This window comes from Nanorana parkeri, unplaced genomic scaffold (genome assembly GCF_000935625.1).
Source record: "Nanorana parkeri isolate BGI_ZX_2015 unplaced genomic scaffold, ASM93562v1 scaffold267, whole genome shotgun sequence".
In the NCBI taxonomy this organism is placed as follows: Eukaryota; Metazoa; Chordata; class Amphibia; order Anura; family Dicroglossidae; genus Nanorana; species Nanorana parkeri.
In genome coordinates, this window is record NW_017306535.1 from 21,690 (window position 1) to 45,104 (window position 23,415).

Genomic DNA, 23,415 nt, shown 5'->3' on the forward strand with positions numbered 1-23,415 from the left:
TAATATGAATTTTTCTCTCACAAAATTAGTAGTGTATACCCCTTTAAGTAATTTTACCTGGTAGTTTGGGTGGGAAAATCCCAGGTTCGTGCCGTTTCCAGAAGCTTCCAGGGCTAATAAATCGGTATATTCCCCTTTAATACACCTGTCTTGAGGCGGGAAAACCTTGGCTCGCGACGTTCCAGAAGTTTCTGGCAGCTGCATATAAAAGAGGGGACACAAGGGAAGGGGGCACTCGGCTGGACTTTCATCACAGCGAGCTCCCCACACGCCCTCCCTTATTATAAAATGTTGTAAATATTAGTAATATGTTTAATTTTCATGTCTCTGGCTTTTATGTGGTAGTGTCATCTCTTAAATTAGAGGGGGACTTTAAGTCTGGTTTAGAATGGTTTAATTATTGCTTGAGTTTTATGACTAAGCAATCTACGGTTGGTTTTTGATGTTTTAAGATGTTAACGTTTTATTTAAATATAGTTAAAGTTAATAAACCAATAAAAGTGCTGTGGCCATTTTTTCCAAATAGTTTGGTGTCTGTGTCGTTATTTTAAACATGTAGTACCGCCTGCAATTTCATGCATAGTGGCCCCAGTGCACACACACATGTAACTGATGTTTGAAGCAGTGTCCCCTGCATGCGCACACACACACACACACACACACGTGTAACTAATGCATAGTGGCTCCTGTGCGCACACACATGGAACTGATGCATATAGTTCCCTGTACACACATGTAACGCATAGCAACAATTGCCTCGTGTTCAGACATTCACTGACACAAAGACGTTAGCTTCACATATTTATAGCTATACGCCTCACTGATCTAGATTCACAAACAAGACGCAGCTACTGACATGCTAGTTCTGCTGACACACACTGATAGATGCACACTAGGGATTCTGGCCAGACACACTCCAAATGGGGCTCCCAGCACACACACACCTATGCACTTGCTGTGTTGCTCATCAGCCATTTGTTCCTAGACGCCACCTAGTGGTGACTGATGACATTGCAGTCATAGAGGCTGCAGATCGAGACTTCATTTACCAGGTCCTCAGAAGGCATTTTTTTAGCCCCCATGGCAACCTGGTGACCGGGATGTGTCCTGCCCTGCTCTAAACAGATGTATAATTGGGAAGTGGTCAAGGTCAGGTTTCATTGTCTCACAGTGCTACTTTAGAGCAGCTGATGGACTGTAACCTTGTATTAGATTTGTCACACAGTCTGTCTCACTGCTCCAGTTTAGCATTACCTTGCTTGCATGCAAATGAATTGATAAATGTGCCTCTGTGTTTGGTACCCTCTGGTCCTACTCGGATTCATATTCCAACTGAAAATGTGAATCTGATTGCTGACTGCCTTAACCAGTTGACATCCGCGGTGTTAAACCCCCTTCCCATCCAGGCCATTTTTCAGTATTCAAAACGGCGGCCGCGAGGGGGAGGGGGCGAAAAACGAGCACATATAGACGATCGGCGGGCTATGGAGCCATCGATCGTCTATATGTGAAACACCCGGTAGCGGATGTTTATATTGGTCGGGTCTTTTCTGCCCGTGCCTGCCCGCTAGGGGGCGCGTGCGAGCAGAAAAAAAATGCCGCCTGGAGACGGCAACCCGCCAATGCTGCAGTGCCGTCCGTCCATTTTTTTACAATGGGCGGACGGCAAGTGGTTAAATAGAAAGACTAAAGCTATTTCGGCTGGACAAATGACATCAGAAGGTGTCTGACCCCTGGAAGGATTTTGAAAACTCGTTAGTGGAACTATGGGTAGAATAAAAAAATTATGCAGTCTGTCACAACCATGTAAGCTGAACTCCAGCCAGCCACAAAACGTTAGTTGTAGGTGCCCAGCCCAAAGGAAATCCCCCATATCAAGGTTTAGTAGATATATGGTAATGCTGGACAGGTTGACGTGATGGTTCTTTTCCTTCTAGGTTATTTTTTTTGTTTGCAATGAACCTGTGTGAAAGAAGTAGTGTGTGACAACTGTATTTTGGTCCTAGGCTCGTCGAATCCTGAGAACTATGGGTATGTGGTTCTTCAGATGGTTAATCTATGGTTGTGTGATGAGAAGTACCTACCATTGAAGTCAGTCATTTTACTGCTTAAGGAACACAATTAGCAGCCAACACAACTTGGGGGATGTGGCCCTTTTTCAGGGCATAGGAGAAGTCTTGTGGTTGCATTTAGACTGCTCACATTGTAAAGACTGGTGTACAAATATGGGGAGCTGGGTTATCAGCATCCTGTGTCTGTGAAATTGGGCAATATCATAGGCACAGGAGTTAAAGAAAAACTCCAGAATTTTAAAAATGTACCCTTGCAGTCGGGTGGCCTCAATGCAAAGGTACGTTTTTTAGATTCAGGAGTTCTTTCGGTTTAAGAGCTGTCAGATCCCAGCACTTGTGACCAGGAATGCAGTAATTTAGGGACACTTGATCTGAGAATCTGAAGAGAATCTGTCACTGCATATTTACTGACCCCTTGTGATTGTACTTCAGTTCATTTAAAAAACAATACAAACCTCTAATTTGATTCGCTGTAAAGGATTTTAACACGTTGCCTATGGGCAATTTTGGGTTTTGACGTTTGTCACCGTTTTGCATTTTTTGAGGTTTGACATATTTGCTATTATTTGACTCGGCACATTTTTATCTTTTATATTTAACTGAAAAGATAGTGTTTGCGTGCACTGGAGTATTTCCTATTAAAAATAACACTACAAATGTTGTCTACATAAAATATTCTTGTGTGTAAAAATAAAATAGTAAAATAAAAAAGAAGAAATATATTTATAATATAATAATTCTAATTATTATTTTTAGTTCTCTTTTAGGAAAAAATGTTTGTTCTTTTTCCCCCCTATATATCTGATCTCTTACTATTACTGATCTGCTGTGTTGTATGCATCACAGTTTCCTGAGAAAGCCTTTGTTGGCAGCACACTGGCTACATGAACATCTAGATTTGTCAAATGGTTGTTAGGTATACAAGAGCCAGAACTTCTGCTCTGCACATTGCTGTCTCATATTGCTGCCAATATGACATACTGGTGGATGTTAGGACAGTGCTAATTATAGTCTGTAGCATATCTACTGTAGATGGGCAAAGGCATGTACTCTTTCTGGGGAGGGGTGCACATATACAGCAACGTAATACAAGACACAAAATAAGGAAATACAGGTGCAGTATGCAGAGACTTTTCATTGCACCTCGTTTTGTATTGGCTGCAGTGCTTTAGAAAGTTGTAGCCATTTTCTCCTTGGGGTGTAGACACAGCTTGTCTTGTACATAATATGCAGACTTTATACAACAATTGTCTTTGATTGCAAAGCTGCACACTGCGTATGTGCTGGGACTCAGCAGTTCACTATGAAACATGTTAAAGGGACCGCATAGTGGCTTTCTACATATTTCCTTTGTTCAGTGTGGTCAGACCCACAACATAAATAGATTATTATTGCCAGGAATATACACTGAGTGGCCAGATTATTCTGACCACCCCATCGGTACTTCGTTGGGCCACGAGATGACTTTGTTGGGCCGCCTCGTGACTCCACGAGATGTTGAAAGGTGATGCGAGGAATCTGACACTGCACTGTTGCCCTTCTGTTGTCTTGTACCAGTCTTGCCACTCTCCGTTCTGCCCTAACATTGACTAGTCGCTGACGGCCACAATTCGCACGTTCACACCCAGATTTTCGGCTGACAGTCCAGTCTGTAAACACTTTAACAATGAGCCCCTCTTGAACATTTAACGAATACTGCTGTTTTGCTGATACTCGCTCCATGGCTCCGAGCGCCAACAATCATCCCACGTTCAAAGGCTGTTAAATCGCGTTGTTTACCCATATCTTCAGAAAAAAAATCACTTCTACTGTCGTGGTAAACAACCTGCTTCCCTATTTATAATGGTCTGGCCCTCTAGCAACTTCAGCGCAAAATTATAGCTAATTATAGCTAATTTGCCTACAAACGTCAGGTGGTCATAATAATCTGGCCACTCAGTGTATTTTATAACAATATTTTTGGCAATTAGGCGGAGCTCTTTGCTGCTTTGAAATTTCTCTTTGGTTTTATAGCCTGATACAAAAAGCCTGTTTACAGACCTCAATAGTTCAAGCTGGAATTACACACGGTATAAAAAGCTTACTTGATGACTCGTTAGCTGTCTATTGAAATAACCCTCAGGAACATATATCTTTAACCCCTTCATGACTGAGCTAGTTTTCAGTTTCTGTTCATAAATGACTGACACGCTTTTTACATTTTTGCTGTGTGATTGTTCCACAGCAGTAATATACTTTCTTACTAAATGTACCAACACATATTATATATTGATGTCAGTTTATATGAAGCAGTCACTATGATTGCTTGATAAATTAACTAAATTAACACGGCCGTATCCTCTGCACGCACGCACTCCATGAGAGGTGTGCAGTACACAAAATAAGGCGCATGCCTTTTGATCTGTGCGACAGCCCCACTACGTTACATGCGACTATAGTAGTAGCGAGTATGAGTTGAGAGAGCACATGCATATCTACCCGCTGCGCATGTTCTAAAGAAATGGAATGTGAATACATACAGTGGGACTAGGTGGATGACCGGACGTGTCTGTATTATGTTTCTGTGTTCTTGTATTTTTGTACTTTGTCTATTGGAAAATTGAAATAAAATCTTATTATTTTAAAAAAACAAAACAAAAAAAAAACTTTTAACAAAATGTTTTGGCTATTATTAGGCTGCTCCAAACTTAGGAACAGCTAATAATAACCTTAGAGACTGATCCTGACTTTAGTCAGATTCAGATCTCACTAAAAGCTCTTTGATCGTGCCTAGACGATCAGAACTGATACATTTCACTCAAAAGATATACATTGTATCTTTTGAGTGAAATGTATCTAAACATCGAGCTCTCGAACTGTCAAAACAAATAGCAGAGAGATGAGTCACTGCTACCTCTCTGCTATTTTCAGCTGTCAAAGACAGGATCGCAAAAATGCTTTCATTAATGAAAGGAAGAAGCTTTTACAAACGCTTAATTATTTCATTAATGAATGCCTCAATACTGAGGCATTCATTAATGACTGGTAACTGCTGAGAATCAGCTGTTACCAGCATTACAAAGCCTGATATAACTTGTCACGTACAGTGTACGTGGCTAGTCATATAGGCACAAAGTGCCGGGACGTACACTGTATGTCTCCCATCACGAAGGGGTTAAAACAGTGAACGTGTGACATTAAAGTTATTTTACAGTCAAATGGTTTTTAAGCTATTTCAAATGTTGATTAATTAGCTTACAATGGATGATGCCACCCTTGGATGATGGAGCCACCCTTGTGTGTGCTAGAAAGCTGTGTCTCTCCACAAACACACAGACACAGCAAGGCAAGATACTCCCCCTTCTTGCTTCTCCCTCCTCCCTTCTGCAAGCTAGTACATGAACAGCTGCTGGAGACTGCTCTGTCCCTTGTGATCTTGTACTGGACAGGAAGATCAGGGAAGCTGAGCTGAGAAAGTTGGAGGGAGCTGCTTGCAAACATGATGACTGTAAGTATTTGAGCAAAAATGTAAAGAAATATATATAATATATATTTGTTTGATCTGGATTCATTATTGAAAAACAGAGTTTAAAACTACTTTAAACCAAACACTGGGCTTGGCTAGCCATCAGAGGCGGTTAGTCATGCCCAATAATTTAAAATGCATGCGCCATCTGCATAGAACATTTAATGTATGTCACGTTCAGTGCTTTTTAGATAAGCCACATCGTTTTTGGGGAATATTCTGTCCTTTTTTGTATAAAATATTTTGATTATATAAAATAAAAACAAAGATATAAAACAAGAGTTTCAAAACTTAAACTAAAAAAAACCTATGAGAATAAAATGTCTAAAACTAATCTGAAACTATTATCGTTTCCCTTGATATGTACACATTGTAATCTTTCTCCTCCTTAAGTTCTAGTATGGAATGATATAATGGAATGAACCTTTCTGAAACGTCTTGTGTGTTTCTATGTAGGACAATTAGATGACGATGGTCTGCCTCATGGCCTGTGCATGGTCAGTTACAGCTCCACAGATCGCTTTGAGGGGCATTTTGTACATGGCGAAAAAAATGGACGCGGCAAATTCTTCTTCTTTGATGGAAGGTCAGTGCTCTGCTTCTATGTATTTTGAATAACAGGGTAGCTGTCACCGCAGTTTGACCTAATAAACGATTACCCCGAATGCCAGGAATTGATCCTGAATAGTTGTGGTTGTGTGTGCCGATAAAACCAGTTAAAGAAAATAATGACCTATGAGGGGAATTTATCAAAACTGGAGCAGACAAAATGTGGAGCAGCTGTGCATGGCAACCAATCAGCTTCTCTTTCCTTTTCAAATCTTATCTGAACAAACTAAAGAGAGAAGCTGATTGGTTGTAATGGACAACTGCTCCATATTTTGTCTGCTCGTTTTGATAAATTCCCCTCTATGTATCTTAAAATGACTAAAGCCAAACAGACATGAGATAACTGCTGAAAGATCCGACTTCTGCAGAATCGTTCTGATGAATGACTGTGACAGAAACATGCATGCTCATTAAAGTAAGTGTGCATGTTTATACACTGAGTGGCCAGTTTATTATGACCACCTGACGTTTGTAGGCAAATTAGCTATAATTTTGCGCTGAAGTTGCTAGAGGGCCAGTCCATTATAAATAGGGAAGCAGGTTGTTTACCACGACAGTAGAAGTGATTTAGTAGAAGATATGGGTAAGCAACGTGATTTAACAGCCTTTGAACGTGGGATGATTGTTGGCGCTCGGAGCCATGGAGCGAGTATCAGCAAAACAGCAGAATTCGTTAAATGTTCAAGAGCAGCTGTTGTTAAAGTGTTTAAAGACTGGACTGTCGGCCGAAAATCTGGGTCTGAACGTGCGAATTGTGGCCGTCAGCGACTAGTCAATGTTAGGGCAAAACGGAGAGTGGCAAGACTGGTACAAGGCAACAGTGGAGTGTTAGATTCCTCGCATCACCTTTCAACATCTCGTGGAGTCACGAGGCGGCCCAAAGAAGTCATCTCGTGGAGTTATCTCGTGGCCCAACGAAGTACTGATGGGGTTGTCATAATAATCTGGCCACTCAGTGTATATAGTGCAGTGCTTGTATAGCAGTCTCTGGCTGTTGTACTTTCTGGAAGAAGCATGTAGAGTAGAAGGTCAAACTAAAGTCCGATTCCTAATCTGCCTAGTTGTTCCAGGTCAGTGGTGGATTAGTATGGCAGCCAGGTAACTAGCACTTTCAGAAGATGCCAGCAATTGTAGCCTCTGTATTCTATCAGTACAGGTTTCCATTAAGGGGTATAAAGCCATTGATACCCCTTAATGGAAGGGGTATCGGAGAACTTTTGGCAGTGGCTGTGAGAACATTTGCTGAATCTGTAGTTGCCATTACCAGGATTATGCAAACAGTCCACCCCGCCATTACCAGGGTGTTCCTAACAGCCATAGTCACTGTAGAGGGGCTAGTAAGCCAAAGTGCTGTGGAGAAACATGTACTTGCACAGTCTCTGTGTTCACCTATAAGCAGGATAGACTGATGTTACCAGAACAGATGTTCCAATAAACAAACACTTTGGACTTCAACACTATTGGTGTGCTGGTGACATCGTTTATTTTGTACTGTTTGGCGGCGCCATCCGTGGTCACTGCAAGCACCCCCCTCGTTTGATTCTAGCTCAAATAGTCCATCAAGCACTGAAAAATATGGATTTCGATAATCGTTCTTTAGCAATATGAATTTTGTAGACTGACGGAACAAATTTTCGTATGAGCATTTGCAGTGTTTTTCAATGCGATTTTTCTTTTTCCCGTACGAAAATGCCACTAATCCATCAACTATTTGTTCAATTTGAAAAAGGTTTTCCAGCCTGACCGATCGAGGCAATTTGGCCAAAAGTACAGTCATTTAAATCGTTGGGTTCCCATCAACTGATCAACTATTGTTGGAAACCACATTCATGTTCGATTTCCGAAGAGTGTATGGGCACGTTAAGACACATTCTACATGCCAAGATTTTTTTTCTTCTCTTCTGTTTCTCTGAATTCGCAAAAATCGCATTTCGCATCACTTTCCGTACTGGAGACAATGGTCACCAGGACAAGAAGAGGGCATGAATTTTCCCATTGGGTATACTGACAACAATAAAAATCTGAGCGGCTTCGCATACACTTTAGGCCCTTGGTTCTCAACTGGTGGGTCGCGACCCCGTGTTCAGTGGGTCGCCACATGTCTTCCACTTTTCTAGGTGAGAGGCTGCTCAACCTCCGCCTAGCCCAGCACTGTCAGTTCTCACTCTGAGCAGCCATTCAAAATATGCTGCGCGGCACCCAGTGTCAGCTTGAGGTGGGGTGGGATGGTGCTATGGCCGCGAGGGAGCTCCATCCATACGTGCATTGCTTACAGCTCACTCATGTGCTCTGTAGATGTGCCTGGACCGGAGCGACGTCACATTCTGGCTCCCGACACCTCGACGGGCACGCATGGGAGCTGTACAAGCAATGCACTTATGGATGGAGCTCCATCACTGCACAGCAGCCCACCTTGGACCCCGGGCTGAGGATCCACTCCAGTTCTTGTAAGATAGGGAGACTGGGTGGATCTTTTAAAAAAAGTGTGTGTGAGAGAGATTGTGTATGTGGTTGTGTGTGTCTGTCTGTTTTTGACGGCTGTTCACACTAGTACAGTGCAATAATTACACAGTCCCATGCGATTAACACACTGTACCATGCAATTGCACCTACCGTGCGTTCTGGTGTGAGAGGTGCGTTGCATTGCTATTCATTTCATTGGCACCCCAAACACACCTCCCACCCACAGTTCGATCACCCACACCAGAACCCGCAGTACCGCAATGCCGTGCGTTCCATTGCAGTGCGACTTGGGTCGCGACTTAATGACCAAGGACAAATGTGGGTCCTCAGGTTACACAGGTTGAGAACCACTGCTTTAGGCCTTGTTCACGCCATGTCTGTTGAGCTGCATTTTTCTGCACATTACCACATATGTATAGTGAGAACAGGAAACATAGAAAAGGATTGTTTAACATGTGTGGTGGTGTGCAAAAAAGTGCAGCTAAACAGACACGAGGCTCAATTCACAAAGCTTAAACAAGGTTAAGTATCTTTATTTTAAGCATGTGACTGTAATTTTCGAATCTCATTGGATTCATCTAAAAATAACTCACTTTTTGGAAAATTGGTATCCTTAGGTTTTGTAAATTGAGCCCATGGTGTGACCAAGCCCTTAAATTTATGTTGAAACTTTCAGTGTTTACCTGAAACATTTTCCAAAAGGACAAACTGGTGTCCATACAATACAGAAAGAATGTGTGGCTTGTTCTTTTCACATTATAGGGTGTTATAGGGAATACTATTGTTTGTGTTTTACTGACACATAGAGGACCATTCTGTTATTGAATTAGTGACTTGTACAGGGTTTGTCCTTTTATGCAATGGCCTGATGAAAGCAAAGCATTAAGTAGTAGACCCGAGCAGAACTAATGGAGAAAACAGGATGGACAAGTGTATCGGTTGTTGGAACATTGCCACTGAATTCACTGGGCGCAGTTTTCTGATCGACATGCAGTTGTTTGGCCTTCTGCCTGGGCAGCTGAAACTGCTGAATGGCAGGCTTTGTGTAGATGTACGTGTCTAGTCTTCCAAAGTGTACTCCACCCTATTGTAAACCTATGCTGAGAAAGATTATGAAATCGGGAGCTAGAGATCCTTATATAGATGCACTCTAATTTGTGCCATGTATAAGGATGGTGTGGTATCATAACATGTCATCCAGAGCAAGATATATCATGAAAGCTTGAATTCTATTCTCTGCATAGCTCCTTAGAATTCCACACTGTCTTCTGAATTCAATATTCATTCAATTGATTTGAACTACTCCAAACCACTCCAAGCAAGGTCAATCCCGTAACGGACTACAATCTCAATACAAATTAGATAACTAAACATGAGATTGTAGTCCATCACGGGAGCGAGCTTGAAGTGGTGGCTACTTTACATCACACACAGGGACCATGGGGAACAAGGGTAGCCACCCTCCAGAAGGAAGGACAGTGTCAGCGTGAATTCAGAGATGATTTGAAGATCTACAGCTGAGTGATACACAAATAAGATACATTTTGTTAACAGTTAAGGTACTTACAATAAAGGGAAAGTATGCAGTACAATAAAGGGAAAAACAGAAAGCAAGAGTACAAGAGTGCCTGCAAATACCTATACAGGACCCATGGAGGCCCTCAAAATCCCAGACAACTGTAAGATGGTGGCTTCAACAATTGTTGGATGCTTGCATGTGAATGTTGGTTTTGTCCATTTTGTCTCCTAACTATGATGGTTGGTTTTGTCCATTTTTGCTCATCAATATGATGGGTCGTCTTAATAATTTTGGTCCATCACTGTGATGGTCGGGCTTGTCCATTTTGGCCCATCACTCTGATAGTCAGCTTACTGTGTTTTACACCATAACAATTTAGATTTTCATATGTCAGCTTAAATCTCGTTGTTGTATGTAGAAATGTTTTATCAAAGACCCTTCACTAAATGAGTTTGATTGCGTTGAGTGTAGGTTAAAGGGTTATTCTATTGCCAAACCATAAAGATCAGTTTTCTCTTGTGCATCGAAGTTTAACCCCTTCATGACTGAGGCCTTTTTTTCATTTTTTGTACCCATGTTATATTCCACATTTTAGGCCTGAAAATTACTTAAAACCCCCCAACATTATATATTTTCTGAATGCCAAGACCCTATACTTAAGGAAAAAGACACTAACACTTATAATGTGAAATGTTCTTTCTGCAATGAATCAGAATCTTGCAGGCAGCAGTAATATTTTAACAGTAGTTGGTAGGAAGAGACCAAGGAAGGCAGGAGCAGGCTGTAAGCAAAAAGACGAGTTGAGAACCCTGAAGATGTTCTTAAAGCAATTCTGATTATTCAGATTTTCATAATGGTTTAAAGTGACATTAAAGGCTAATCCCCCTTCCCCCCACACACCCAATTTTAGTGCAGGGACTTACCTTAAATGATGCCTCTTAATCCATCTTCTTCTTTAGTGTAGTTTTCAGATGTCCCTCCAGTGTTGGTGCTGGTCTCCTATCCAGCGCTGACTCCTCTGTCCCCCTCTTCTCTGATGTCCCATGAAGTCTGTGTGGGTGCACGCTGCTCCATAGACTTACCTTGTGTCTCTCCTCGTCTCCTGGCCGAACATCTCAACTGTGCATGCGCCTGCCCCAAGATCTTTTGCGGCTGCCCGAGACTCTTCAGATGTTCGGACGGGAGCGCACGGCTACAATACAGGTAAGTTTAAACCTGTTTGAAAAGGTTTTGTTTTTAAAAAAGTTTTTGCATATATCTCCTGCTTGCTAGCAGGAGATATATGCAAAAACACAATGAGTGTTTAATAACCCTTTAAGCTGAGATCTCTGTGCAGGAAGAGCTTTTAAAGTGTATCTAAAGCCAAAAACAAACAAATCCAGCTTGCCAGTCTTTAGATGAGGCGGCCGCATTAGTTTTCTTTTCCCCCTTTTCTTTTCCCTTGTAATCCTGTGAATATAACACTTCCTGTCCCTGGGTGGCTGTTCTTACTCCTTTACTATATCTTTGTGGACCAGTCATAGTTGCCGCAAATGTCTGTATTTGTTCATCTCCATTACACGTGAGATGATAGATGGGGAAAACAACATTATTTTATGTTCCTAGGTCAGCTTATAGGAAGTGACCAGGATGCTGCATTTCTGGTAAGAGCAACAGGTATTTTCTGTACTTGCTGGAAATGTTCTTTGCATGAAAAAAGAAACCGTGTTCATCCACCTCATCTGAGGACTGGTAAGCTGCTATATATCACTTTTTTTCTTGGCTTTACCTATGCTTTAAAGGAGAACTATGGGGTCAGTGGTTTTCTCCATAGTTCTCCTTAAGGTAACGGGAGGACACAAACTAGCGTCCTCCCGTTACCCTTAGCTCAGTATACCGCGAGCTACAGCAATAAAATTGCAATAAACCGCTTAATCAACAATTACAAGACAAAAGAAGTCAATAAGGTAATGCAGAAGGGAAAAAAAGGAGAAACATGCAGACCCCCGTATTACAGACACATCAACTCAGAATGTAGATAATCAGAGGTTGATGGATATAATTCCTACAAAGGAAGAAGGTTAGAGCTTTACCATAAACAATGTGGTGAGGGAACACACATGGGGTAGGCCGAAGTAATAAATCAGGAGACTTCTGATATGGTATATGAGGAGGAGATCCATTGACCCCAAATTTTATCAGAGAGCAGGACAACCTCTATTCTCATACGTTAATTTGACCAAAAGAAGCATGGAATTATTTTGACACTTCCATATGTCGAGGGAGGGAGGGTGAGGAGATTTCCAGGTTAGAAGGATACTTTTTATTTTGCATAAAAAAAATATGTTCTTAAGAATTCCTTTTGATGGGAAGGAAGTGATATATCACCAAACTGTCCTAAAACACATACTACAAGACCCTCTGAGGGGAATTTATCAAAACAGGAGAAGACAGAAACTGGAGCAGTTGCCAATGGCAATCAATCAGCATCCACCTTTCATTTTCAAACTGAACAGACTGAAGAGAGAAGCTGATTGGTTGCCATAGGCAACTGCTCCAGATTCTTCTGCTCCAGTTTTGATAAATTCCCCCCTCTTTGTTTGAAAACAGGGCTTACTGCTTTGTTTCTGCGTCAAATTCTTCTCTACCCCACTTGCATATGGACATTATTATTATTTACTTGTTTTTGTCTAGGTTCAAAAATAAAAAAAGTTATACTCGCCAGATCCTTCGAGCTGGCTTACTCTTAGACCGGGCCCTTCTGCTTCGCACCTCTTCTATTGCAGTGGTCTAAGGTTCCGTGATTCATCATGTTCTATACACTGTGTATAGGACGCGGAGAGACTTTCCATTGCTGGAACAGAGGAGGAGACACTTAATCCTTGCAGTGTGGGGGTAGCCCCACTGCAAGGGTTAAGAACATTTTGCTTTAAATGTCATAATGTTCTTCCAGTTTGTTTAGATCTTTTCAACCAAAAGCCAGATTGACTACAGTAGTTGGCTCATAGTGAATATAAAAATTGTGACCCATAATCTGTATTTAGGTGATTGATGAGTGTGATGTTTCTATGCCCGTCTCTGCCTGGAGCATTAATTGAAGATACTTGTCACCAGATCTGGTTAATAACATTCAGACTAGAAAATGATGGTGTCTGTGAAACGCTCCCAGCCTCAAGGGTTATTCAATAAAGGAACACATGGACACTTATGAAGGTTAATGCCACATTTCATCTACAAAACAATTTTTATATTGAAGTTGAATCTAGTACTTAGCATGTTGTTCTGATGGGTACCTAAAAAAACCTAAAACTTTGTGTTTCCTTGCAAATGCTATGTCCTAATGCACAAACACTCATTGGCTTCACTACTTAAGAACTGGTTTGGAGAAAACGTTTGTAAACGCTAAGGACGTTCATGGATATATGTTTAAACTTTAGGGCTGCAACAACTAATTTATTAAATTGATTGTAATCGATCGATAATGAGGATCGTTGGCAAACATTCTCATCATCGATTAGTTGCTTTTCGATTAGTTGTTGCTGCTGCTCTGCTCCTCTGTTCTCCCTGCTGGTACTGGCTGCAGCGGCCTGTGTCCCTTTCAATCCCTGCTCCTCTCCCCGCCTGTTTCGCAAAGGCAGCGTGGATACAGACCACTGCAGCCGAAACCAGCGCTGAGGAAAGCCCGCTGTGACTCTGCAATCCCCCACTGGCACCCCCCCCTCCCCATACCTCAGCAGCTGCTCCGTGTCTCCTCTTCCCCCGGCCCGTTGTCTCCTCTTCCCCCGGCCCGTTGTCTCCTCTTCCCCCGGCCCGTTGTCTCCTCATTGTTCAATGAAGGTTAACCCAAAAAAATGTATGGGTGTGAATGGGACCAGTTCCCACTGCTGTGATGTGTTTAAGTTCTGTTGCAGTGCATTGAAAGAAAAAATAGAACATGCTCTACTTTTTTTTCAACTTAACACAACACGACAAAAGCGGATGTCAATGCAGGAACGGAAGTAAGAAAAAAAATGCATAGAAGTTAAAATAAAGAATGGCCAAAAAATGTAAAATTAAAAACAATCTTGCGATGGAGGAAAGAACTGAAACTGCCGGACCCCATGTCAGTCTATGTGGAATCTGATGTGTCCGTTTACATCAGTTTACCCTCGACCCAGCATGATCAGGTCTGGTGAAACGGAACTCTGATCCATTTGGTTCAGGGGTAACCAGGTGTAAATGGACGACCATCTATTTACACACTGCTGCCTATAGACTAACATTGGGCATCCAATCTGGTCCGCCTGAAAAACTGACAGTGGGACCTAATCGGACCACCCGTGTGAAAGAAGCCTTACAACTTGCTTCAGATTTATCAACAGTTATGTAATGTGATGATGGATCGCCCTGTGGCCTCCACTGCCTGCCCCCTTCCTTCTTTGCTGCCCGTTTCCTTCGCTGCTCCCCCATGTTCCCTCTTCTGCCGGCGGTATAAAGCCGGGGGCGTCTCCCATTAGCGGCTGGAAACAATAGCCAGCTATTGGATATTTTAAATAGCAATAGCAGGGTGGCTATTGCACCCGCCCACTGCCTGCTGTCAATCAGCAGAGGAGGACCTGAAGGAGAACTGAGAAATGATATACAGTCATGGCCAAAAATATTGGCACCCCTGCATTTCTGTCAGTAAATGCACCACTTTGCACAGAATAGTGTTGCAATTACAAATGTTTAGGCATTCTCATGTTTATTTCTTTTGTTTGTATTGGTATGACACAAAAAAGTGGAGAAAACCCCCCCCCCCCCAAATCTGACACATTCCACGCAAAACCAAAATAAAATTATTGGCACCATCAATTAATATTTGGTAGCACAGCCCTTGGAAAAAATAACTGAAATCAATCGCTTCCTGTAACCATAAATGAGCTTCTTACACCTCTCTACAGGAATTTTGGACCACTCTTTCACCTACTGCTCCAGTTCTCTCAGATTGGAAGGGTTCCTTTTCCCAACTGCTGTTTTGAGATCTCACCACAGGTGCTCTATGGGATTCAGATCTGGACTCATTGCTGGCCAGTCTAGTACTCTCCAGCACTTTGTCTGAAACCATTTCTGAGTGCTTTTTGACTTGTGCTTTGTGTCATTGTCCTGCTTTAAGACCCATGACCTCTGACGGAGACCCAACTTTCTGACACTGAGCCCTAACATTGCACCCCAGAATTCTTTGGTAGTCTTCAGATTTCATAATGCCATGCACACAGTCAAGACCTCCAATGCCTGAAGCAGCAAAGCAACCCCAAAACATCAGTGACCCTCCACCATGTTTGACTGTAGGGATGCAGGAATATTAAGATCTCTGGAGATGGACTTGTAACCTTGTGATTGTCCATGCTATTCCACAAAAACTTGGAATGCAATTATTTCTTGCAATTTGGACAAGGTGCCAATAATTTTATCCAGTCCATTTTTGGAGTTTTGCGTGGAATGTGTCAGATTTGGCCTTTTATATTTTTTTCTCCACAACTTTTACTGCAGGAGGTGCGTTGAGGTGCCATTCATTTCAGTGGCATCCCAAATGCACCTACTGTCTGCAGTGTGATGGCCCGCACTGAAACGCATGGTACCGCAATGCCCTGTGTTCCTGTACAGTGCGATTTCAAAAAATGTGCATACCGTTTTATTTGTCTGTAATGCTGCATTTGTATATATTTTTAAAATAAACTATGTTGGTTTTTTGTTTTATCGAAAAATTGCAGCCCTAGTATAGAACTCCCTCAGGAATGTCACCTCCTGCTTCTGTGATTGGTTGACTGATTTTCCCAGAAGTCTTCACTAAGATACAAGTATCATGTTTGGCATCCCTTGCAATAGGAGTTTCCTTTTTGGTGAGATACTCTCGAAGGGTTAATTGTTGCTAAGGGGATGCAGGCACTGCACCTTTCCCTATTACAACACAGGAAGTCCACCAGATGATTATAATGAACACAGACTCTCCCATTCAGGGATCAGTTTGGAAAGGACATGCTGCAGCAAACAGCGTTTTCTTCAGAACACAAACGGGTAGGAAACAGACACAACAGAGTGTGTTTAAAATCCTTGTAATGTACACAGATCACCCAGAGAGGATTGATTTTTTTTCTTAACAAAAGCGGAATTACTCTTTAATGCTCAGTAATGTTACACCGTATAGGCTTTCATGCCTTTGATGCACCAATTTATTTTCTCTTGAATAAAACCAGAATTTAAAAACAAATTACAACATGAACGAAAAGAGCTCACCCTCCGGTACCTGCATATACATTTCAAACTCTTCCTGAGCACCCCAGGAGACCCCAACCAGGGTTTTTATAGAGTCCTTTACATAATTATTTCTTAGGAAATGTTTACATTAGGTTGGTGAATGAAAATATTTGAATAGATGTATATAATATGACTTGAATCTAATGAACAGGGTTTTGGTTTCAGGTGTATAATTGTAACATAATCTCTTTCAGTACTTTGGAAGGTTTTTATGTTGACGATGCGTTGCAAGGACAAGGAGTATATACATATGAGGATGGAGGTGTCCTACATGGCACATACGTGGACGGGGAGCTGAATGGACCAGCACAGGAGTTTGATACGGATGGAAGGTTGATATTCAAAGGTCAATATAAAGACAACATCCGACATGGCATCTGCTGGATTTACTACCCAGTAAGATTATATATACATATCACTTTTCAACATCTACTTCATAAGAAACACAAACACGTTTAATATGTTGCCACCTGCTAAATAAGACAATAAGACCTATTTAGTAAAGGGTTTCGGTTCTAGAAGTTCAGGTACCTAAACACAGACCCAATTTGACTACGGTTAAAAAAAAAGTTCCAGAGTAACGCTATGGCATACCGACCAAGTATCAAATCTACTTCAAAACATAGTGTATCTAAAACCAAAGGTGTTTTTTTTTCTACTTTTGGATAGAATGTCTGTTTTTATTACTGTCTGTGTCTCTGTTAACCCCTTCGTGACGGGAGACGTACAGTGTACGTCTTGTATTCTTGGTGACCGTTATAATTTGAACCGAATATTAGGGAAAATCCCAAATAGAACAGGAATAGAGGGGAAATCTTTTAATGGTAACACTTGTTTTGGAGACAGCTGTCTAACGCAGGCTTGCCTTCACATTTTCAAGATTTCCTCTCACTTCCTGTTTTGTGTACAGGACAGGAAATTAAAGGAAATCATCCCAATAGGACACACATTGAAAAAAACTGAATTAGGTTTAAACTATTTCCTTCTCTATCCAAAATTAAAAGAAAGTAATGGCTTTGGATATACTTAAACATTGGGACAGCAATTGGACAAGCCATAGAATTTCAAAGGGTTAGTGCTGTTCTTTATTGATGATGTTGCAAGGCTTGTTTGTACATTACTGCCTATGGAGAGTTGGAATAACACGCATCAGGCAATCTGGCAGGCCCATTTGTGCACGCTCCTGATCATTTTTAAAGTTAACTCTTGGCCAGCAAGTCTTACCATCAAAAGATCCTTCATGTACCTGACATGAGTCAATGCAAGTCATTGCAAAAGATACATTGATGATTTTTTTCTGGACTACTTTGACAAAAGCAGGTGTTGGTTGTTTTCCCTTACAGGATGGAGGCGGCCTTGTGGGAGAGGTGAATGAAGATGGGGAAATGACAGGGAATAAGATAGCCTATGTCTATCCTGATGGAAGAACAGCACTGCATGGGAAATTCATTGATGGAGAAATGCTGGAAGGAAAGCTGGCCTTCCTCACGTCTGTTAAAGAAGGATGGCCACACTTTGAAATTATCCCTGACAGTAAGTGTTTCTTTACATAATGTTTTCTATGCAAATATTACATGAAACTTTATTATGTTCATCATGTTCACTACAAAAAACTAAAACACACACACATTTTTTTTATTCCTCAAAGGCCCTTGGTGGTCTTGCGGTTCCAAATATATTTTTATACAAACTATTATTATGTGGCGGCTACTATTGCTCCTCTTTCCGTTCTCCATGCATCTTTGGACTTGCCGCTGTGGGCCTCATTGGATTTGATTGAATGTTACCTGCTCCCTTTGGCTTCCGTTCCCTGGCTCCCTCCTGAATTATGTCCTCTTAATCTTAACCCTGTCTTTCGATACCTGTTCTAGATCTGGTACACAGTTAAATTCTCTGGTGGTTTAGCTTCTCCTTATCTCCCTCTCTTGAAATGTTTACATTCTCCTTTCTTTCCTCCTGGTAGAGACAACCCCACTGCTTTCACCTGGTGGTCCTCCCACAATTATCAAGACATTTACTCTGTTTTCCCCATCTGGTATCAGGAGTTTTTAATACTTTGATGTAATACATAATATCTCCCTGCGTGAACATTATAGGTATTTGCAACTCAGTTACTTTCTTGCTTCTTTTCTTGGGTCTCACTTTTCCCCTTATATGGTCACTTCTTTTGAACGTAGGTGTCGGTCTGGTCCTTTTGCTCAAGGTACAATTTCTCTAATTTATCAGTCCTTAGCTTCTTCTAAGACACCCACTACACGATCATATCAGCAACATTGGGAGTGAATTCTTGGTGTTCCCATTTCAGTAGAGGACTGGCAGGAAATTTGGGAAGGGACTGCGAAATCTTCTAGAAATGTTTTAATCTTAGATACATTCTTATAAGGTACTCTATAGATGGCATTATACTCCCACACATCTTGCAAGTTTTGTGCCCAATTACTCTAAGTGCTTTCAGGGCTGTTTCCAACCGGGGACAATGATGGTCCTGTCCTATAGTTTCTGGGCTTGGGTGTACCATCTTGCCCATACATTGTTGCATACAAATCTCCACAAAAATTCACTGGAAGCTCCCCTCAGGCCCATTTTAGGTTTGTCCTTCTCTGAGTGAATGTTAGTTCAACATTTATTCCCAGCTACCAGACTTGCTATTGCTAGGGCCTGGAGGTCTCCGACGCTGAGCTTTGAAGTGGTTAAAAATAGGATTTCAGGAATTATGATCAATGAGAAACCTACTGCTATTTTGGCTGACAACCATGCTAGATTTCTCAAGATTTGGAGACCATAGATGTCTTATGAACATTCACCTAGATTTCACCCTAATTTGCTAACTTTATCATTTTTTCATATCTTGACCCCCCTCCCTCCAGGGCCTTCTCTGTCTCTTCTCTTTCTTTCATCTTCCTTTCCTCCTGCTTTTATTTCTCAATCCTCTTTTGCCCCCGCTCTTTTTTCTCTTATTTTCTCTCTTTCTATTTCTGCCTTCCCCTCTGCTGTTGTTACTACAAGCATACAGTTTATAGCTTAGGGTTTTTTTTACCTCTTTGTCCAATGGCACTATTTGGTTGCTTGTTTTATATGCATTCTACTATTGCACTTGGATTTTTACATGCATTCTACTATTGCACTTGGGAATTATGATTGTAATTGTATGTTCCTGTTTGTTAATATTGATCTGTTCTATTTGATTATCTTTTATTGTGCTTTACCACACTGTAGCGTTGTTCCATGTTGGCAATAACATTCTTTGTAAAAGAAAATATATATTTTACACATTTTTGTCAGGTCATTTCATATTATTTCACCCTTTGCAGCCACCAGGTGGAGCCTCTAGGTTTTCTTTTTACAATTTCAGCAGAGTGACTTTACTGCTTTGCTGAGCAAAACATTCATTGTTTATGGAGCTGAATAATGGTAGAGAAAACTCCCAGTTCCTTTACTTTATTCAAATGGACCTTTTATGGAATGTCATCTAGGCAGAGAAAGAAAAGGGGTAGCTCGTTCTGGGCTTCATCTGTAGAAAACTCAGAATACTCTGCAAAAACTGATAGGCCTTGTCCACACAGGCTTCTGCTTGTATAAGAGCAGTGTGTGTGCAGCAAGCTTTTACAAAGCATTTACAGTGCTTCGGCAGGCTTTGCTGAAGTTTGTAAAGTACTACTAAGCTCCAGTTTGTGAATGTTAAACACAAATGTTAATGGTAATGCTAACTATCACATTTACCAAGCACCAGCTTGGTAAAGCACAAGCTTTAGCACTACTTTAACCTTGTTAAAAGCCTGCTAGAAGCTTGTTCATCTGGTAATTCTGGCAATAGGCGGCCAGAATTGAAGCCGCAAATTTTTGCTGAATTGGCCGGAATTTGAGCCATGGCTGGCCCTACCTGGGTTGACAAAAGCCCATTTAAAAAGTGACTGACTACTGGAAAATCCTATTGCACTAAAGAAAATCGAGCCGTGTATGGCTAGCGTTATACCCCTGGAATAACCACTTGTTTCTAAGCAAATTACCTTCCTTTATAGGAAGTCTGTTGAAAGACCAGAGGTAACATAAACAGACCTCATCCTATGCACAAGCACTGTAAATGTCCTGGACCCATAGCCTGTAGGATCAAATCATTATACGTTCTGACGAAGCCCTGTTGTGGGAGGGGCAAAACCTGTCAACTCAAAAGCACATACCTGCTCTCCTGTGGCTCAATTACTACAAGCGATGATCATCTGACCAAATCTCTGGCGGAAACTTCACGAGACTTGAATGCAACATGAATCTTGCTGGATAAGTGTAACAATGTGAAACTGGTCCTGCAGTAACATGATGCCATACAACTGATTACAACCAACTATTACTGTGAGTAAAATAATTCCCATTCCGGCCGACGGGTAAGAGCTCTTTTCAAAAATTTGTTGATAGCCTTATATTTTGTGAACCTGCCGGGTTCAGCACAATCAAGGAGAGTGTCCTCAAATCTGGATTGATCTGCATCCATTTGAAGCCAGGAAATGTGCATTATTTGAACCTCAGCGCAGGTCACAGAGGGGTTAACAATAGACGATTTACCTGACAGCCTCCTTGCACTTGTAGTCACTAATGGAGATAGTAATGTGAATCAGCCATATGGCCTGAGCAGTGTAATCTGATATTACGGGACTGTGTTACATCTTGTGGTGAAACAACTACATTTTTTAACTTTGATTTTGGATACATCAACATACTAACGTTTGTAACAAGTTATATCCTAAGAATAATATCAGCATTTTATACCAGCAAATGGCCATATTTCATTAAAGGAGAACTATGGGGTCCGTGCTTTTCCCCATAGTTCTCCCCAGGGTCACGGGAGGACACAAACTAGCGTCCTCCTGTGACCCCCAAAGCTCCGTATACCGCCAGCTACAGCTCACGGTATACTGAGACCGCCGCAGAAGGAACAGATCCCGACATTACTGTCTGGATCCACCCAGCTGCGTGGTTGACAGTCACGGCTCTCTGCAGGGACAGGATCGAGAAGTGAGCGAGCGCCGGTATGTGTTCACTTCCCGATCTATTGAGCCGACCTGTGACAATTTCATTGGCGCACGTCGGCTCGAACTATGAGGCTATTTTCACTCACCTCATAGTTCTCCTTTAATGGGAACGCCTGACCATTTCAATTTTGGACTGTTTTTTTTTTTTCTTCAGTTTTTTCTTTTCAGCTTTTTTCCAGCAAGGAGCAATAAACTCTAGTTCAAACGTGAACATACCATGGGTTTAGATAGAAGTACTTAATGTACAGAACCAATAAGGAGAGGTTAGGAAGTGCTGTGTGAATGTGTGTCAGTATGAAGACAACGTTGTCGTATTTTTATTATGGGGGTTTTGATGCGGTGAAGGGTTTTTTACGCAAACAATTTTTGTATTTGTTAATAAAATTTACATTTTGAATTAATTTAGAGGTTGGTCTTTCAAGTGACTTCTGCATTGGTCGTGGTTTTTTACATGACCACACTTTTGCTTTGTCAAATAATTATACAACTGCTTTTGATGCAGAATTTACTAAATGTTATCATCATTCTCACAATTAGTTTTTTCTTCTTCAAGGTAAAGTTTATTCTTTTGATAAATCAACTTCATAGTGTATTTCTAATACTTGCATGGAATATTGCAATTGGCTTAGCAACTCTGGGGCTATTTAAAGAAGAACTTTGGGCATAAATGTTATTACCCTTGCAGTGGGGTGAAACTACAATCGCAATACAAATTAGTAAACTAAACATGAGATTGTAGGACAAAACGTGTCAGCTGAAGATTCAGAAATAAAGGTATCTTGCTGCTCTCCTTACCGGATTTATGCAAATGGGTGCTTGCAGTGACCACGGTGGCACCGTGAAATACTGAAGATATAAAGGATGTCACCAGCACACTAAGCTGTTGTGTTCAACAGATGTTCATTTTAATGACAACCAATGTCATTCAATAGCAAGTACTTTCGGGGCCTCGCAGGGTCCCTGTCATCAGGCTCAGAATGACACAATGTGTAACCAAGATCCACATAAATAGACATACAACCAGTGAAAAAAACATATCAGATCTCACCCCTATAGAATGACTAGACACAATTCTCCCGCCATACCAGATTGAAAGTTTGCAGAGAAAACAAACTTGCATAATGCTGCCATATGGAAGACTGCCACGCTCCACACTGCTGTCATGGCCGTTAGCACTCTCGTTTGCTGGGGTTACCCGACGCTGAGGAGGAAGTAGGACACGCCCCCGGTCCACCAGCGCAACGCCGCTTGGAACGCACGGGCGTCCATGTCTGTGTCTCAGTTTTTCTTGGTGGAGCCATATCGCTCACTCACACAGGCGAACAGGGGGACCATGGCATCGCTCAGATGCCGGTGATGTGTCGAAAGTGCGAACTTATCGAGTTGTGGGACCGCATTACTTCCGGTTTCCTCAGAACTACAAGGTTTTTACACAAAACATGTTGTGCACGAGCGCCATCCACGGCATTGCCCTATAGACATAGACCACAGCAATAAAGTAATAAAATGATGTATCGAGTCTGACATATAAGAAATATAATGCATTGACAAAGATACAATAAATAAAATCAACCTTGATGTTTCATACTGAATATATTACTGAAAAGATACTGGACCCAATCACAGGCACGCTCGGATAGTAAATATTGAAAATAAATGACAATCATATTGCCCAATTAATTAGTGATTTACTTTATGTCAAAGGGATAGGAGTAAACAAAATTGCTGCAAGGGGGGTAACTATTGAATGACATTGGTTGTCATTAAAATGAACATTTGTTGAATACAGCTTGGTGTGCTGGTGAAAACCTTTATAGCTGTAGATTCAGGGTGCACTTTTGTCATGCAGAGTCAGACCCATAGAGATAGCAGGAGCTGAACCCCAGGTATCTAAAATCTTTTAGAATGGACACAGAATATTGCAATTCTGTGGAATGATAACATCATTCCTCTTGTTAGTATATGTGA

The 23,415-nt window shown here is 41.4% G+C and overlaps 1 protein-coding gene across 1 annotated transcript in view; it reads left to right on the top strand.

Moving 5' to 3' along the window:
- SETD7 (SET domain containing lysine methyltransferase 7) overlaps positions 1–23,415 on the top strand; it is a 41,931-nt gene that overhangs the window by 12,633 nt on the left and 5,883 nt on the right. The window contains 6 exon segments of the mRNA XM_018557098.1: positions 6,034–6,163; positions 16,618–16,819; positions 17,767–17,956; positions 22,001–22,045; positions 22,510–22,542; positions 22,657–22,659. Of these exon segments, the coding sequence (XP_018412600.1) occupies positions 6,034–6,163; positions 16,618–16,819; positions 17,767–17,956; positions 22,001–22,045; positions 22,510–22,542; positions 22,657–22,659 (603 nt within the window).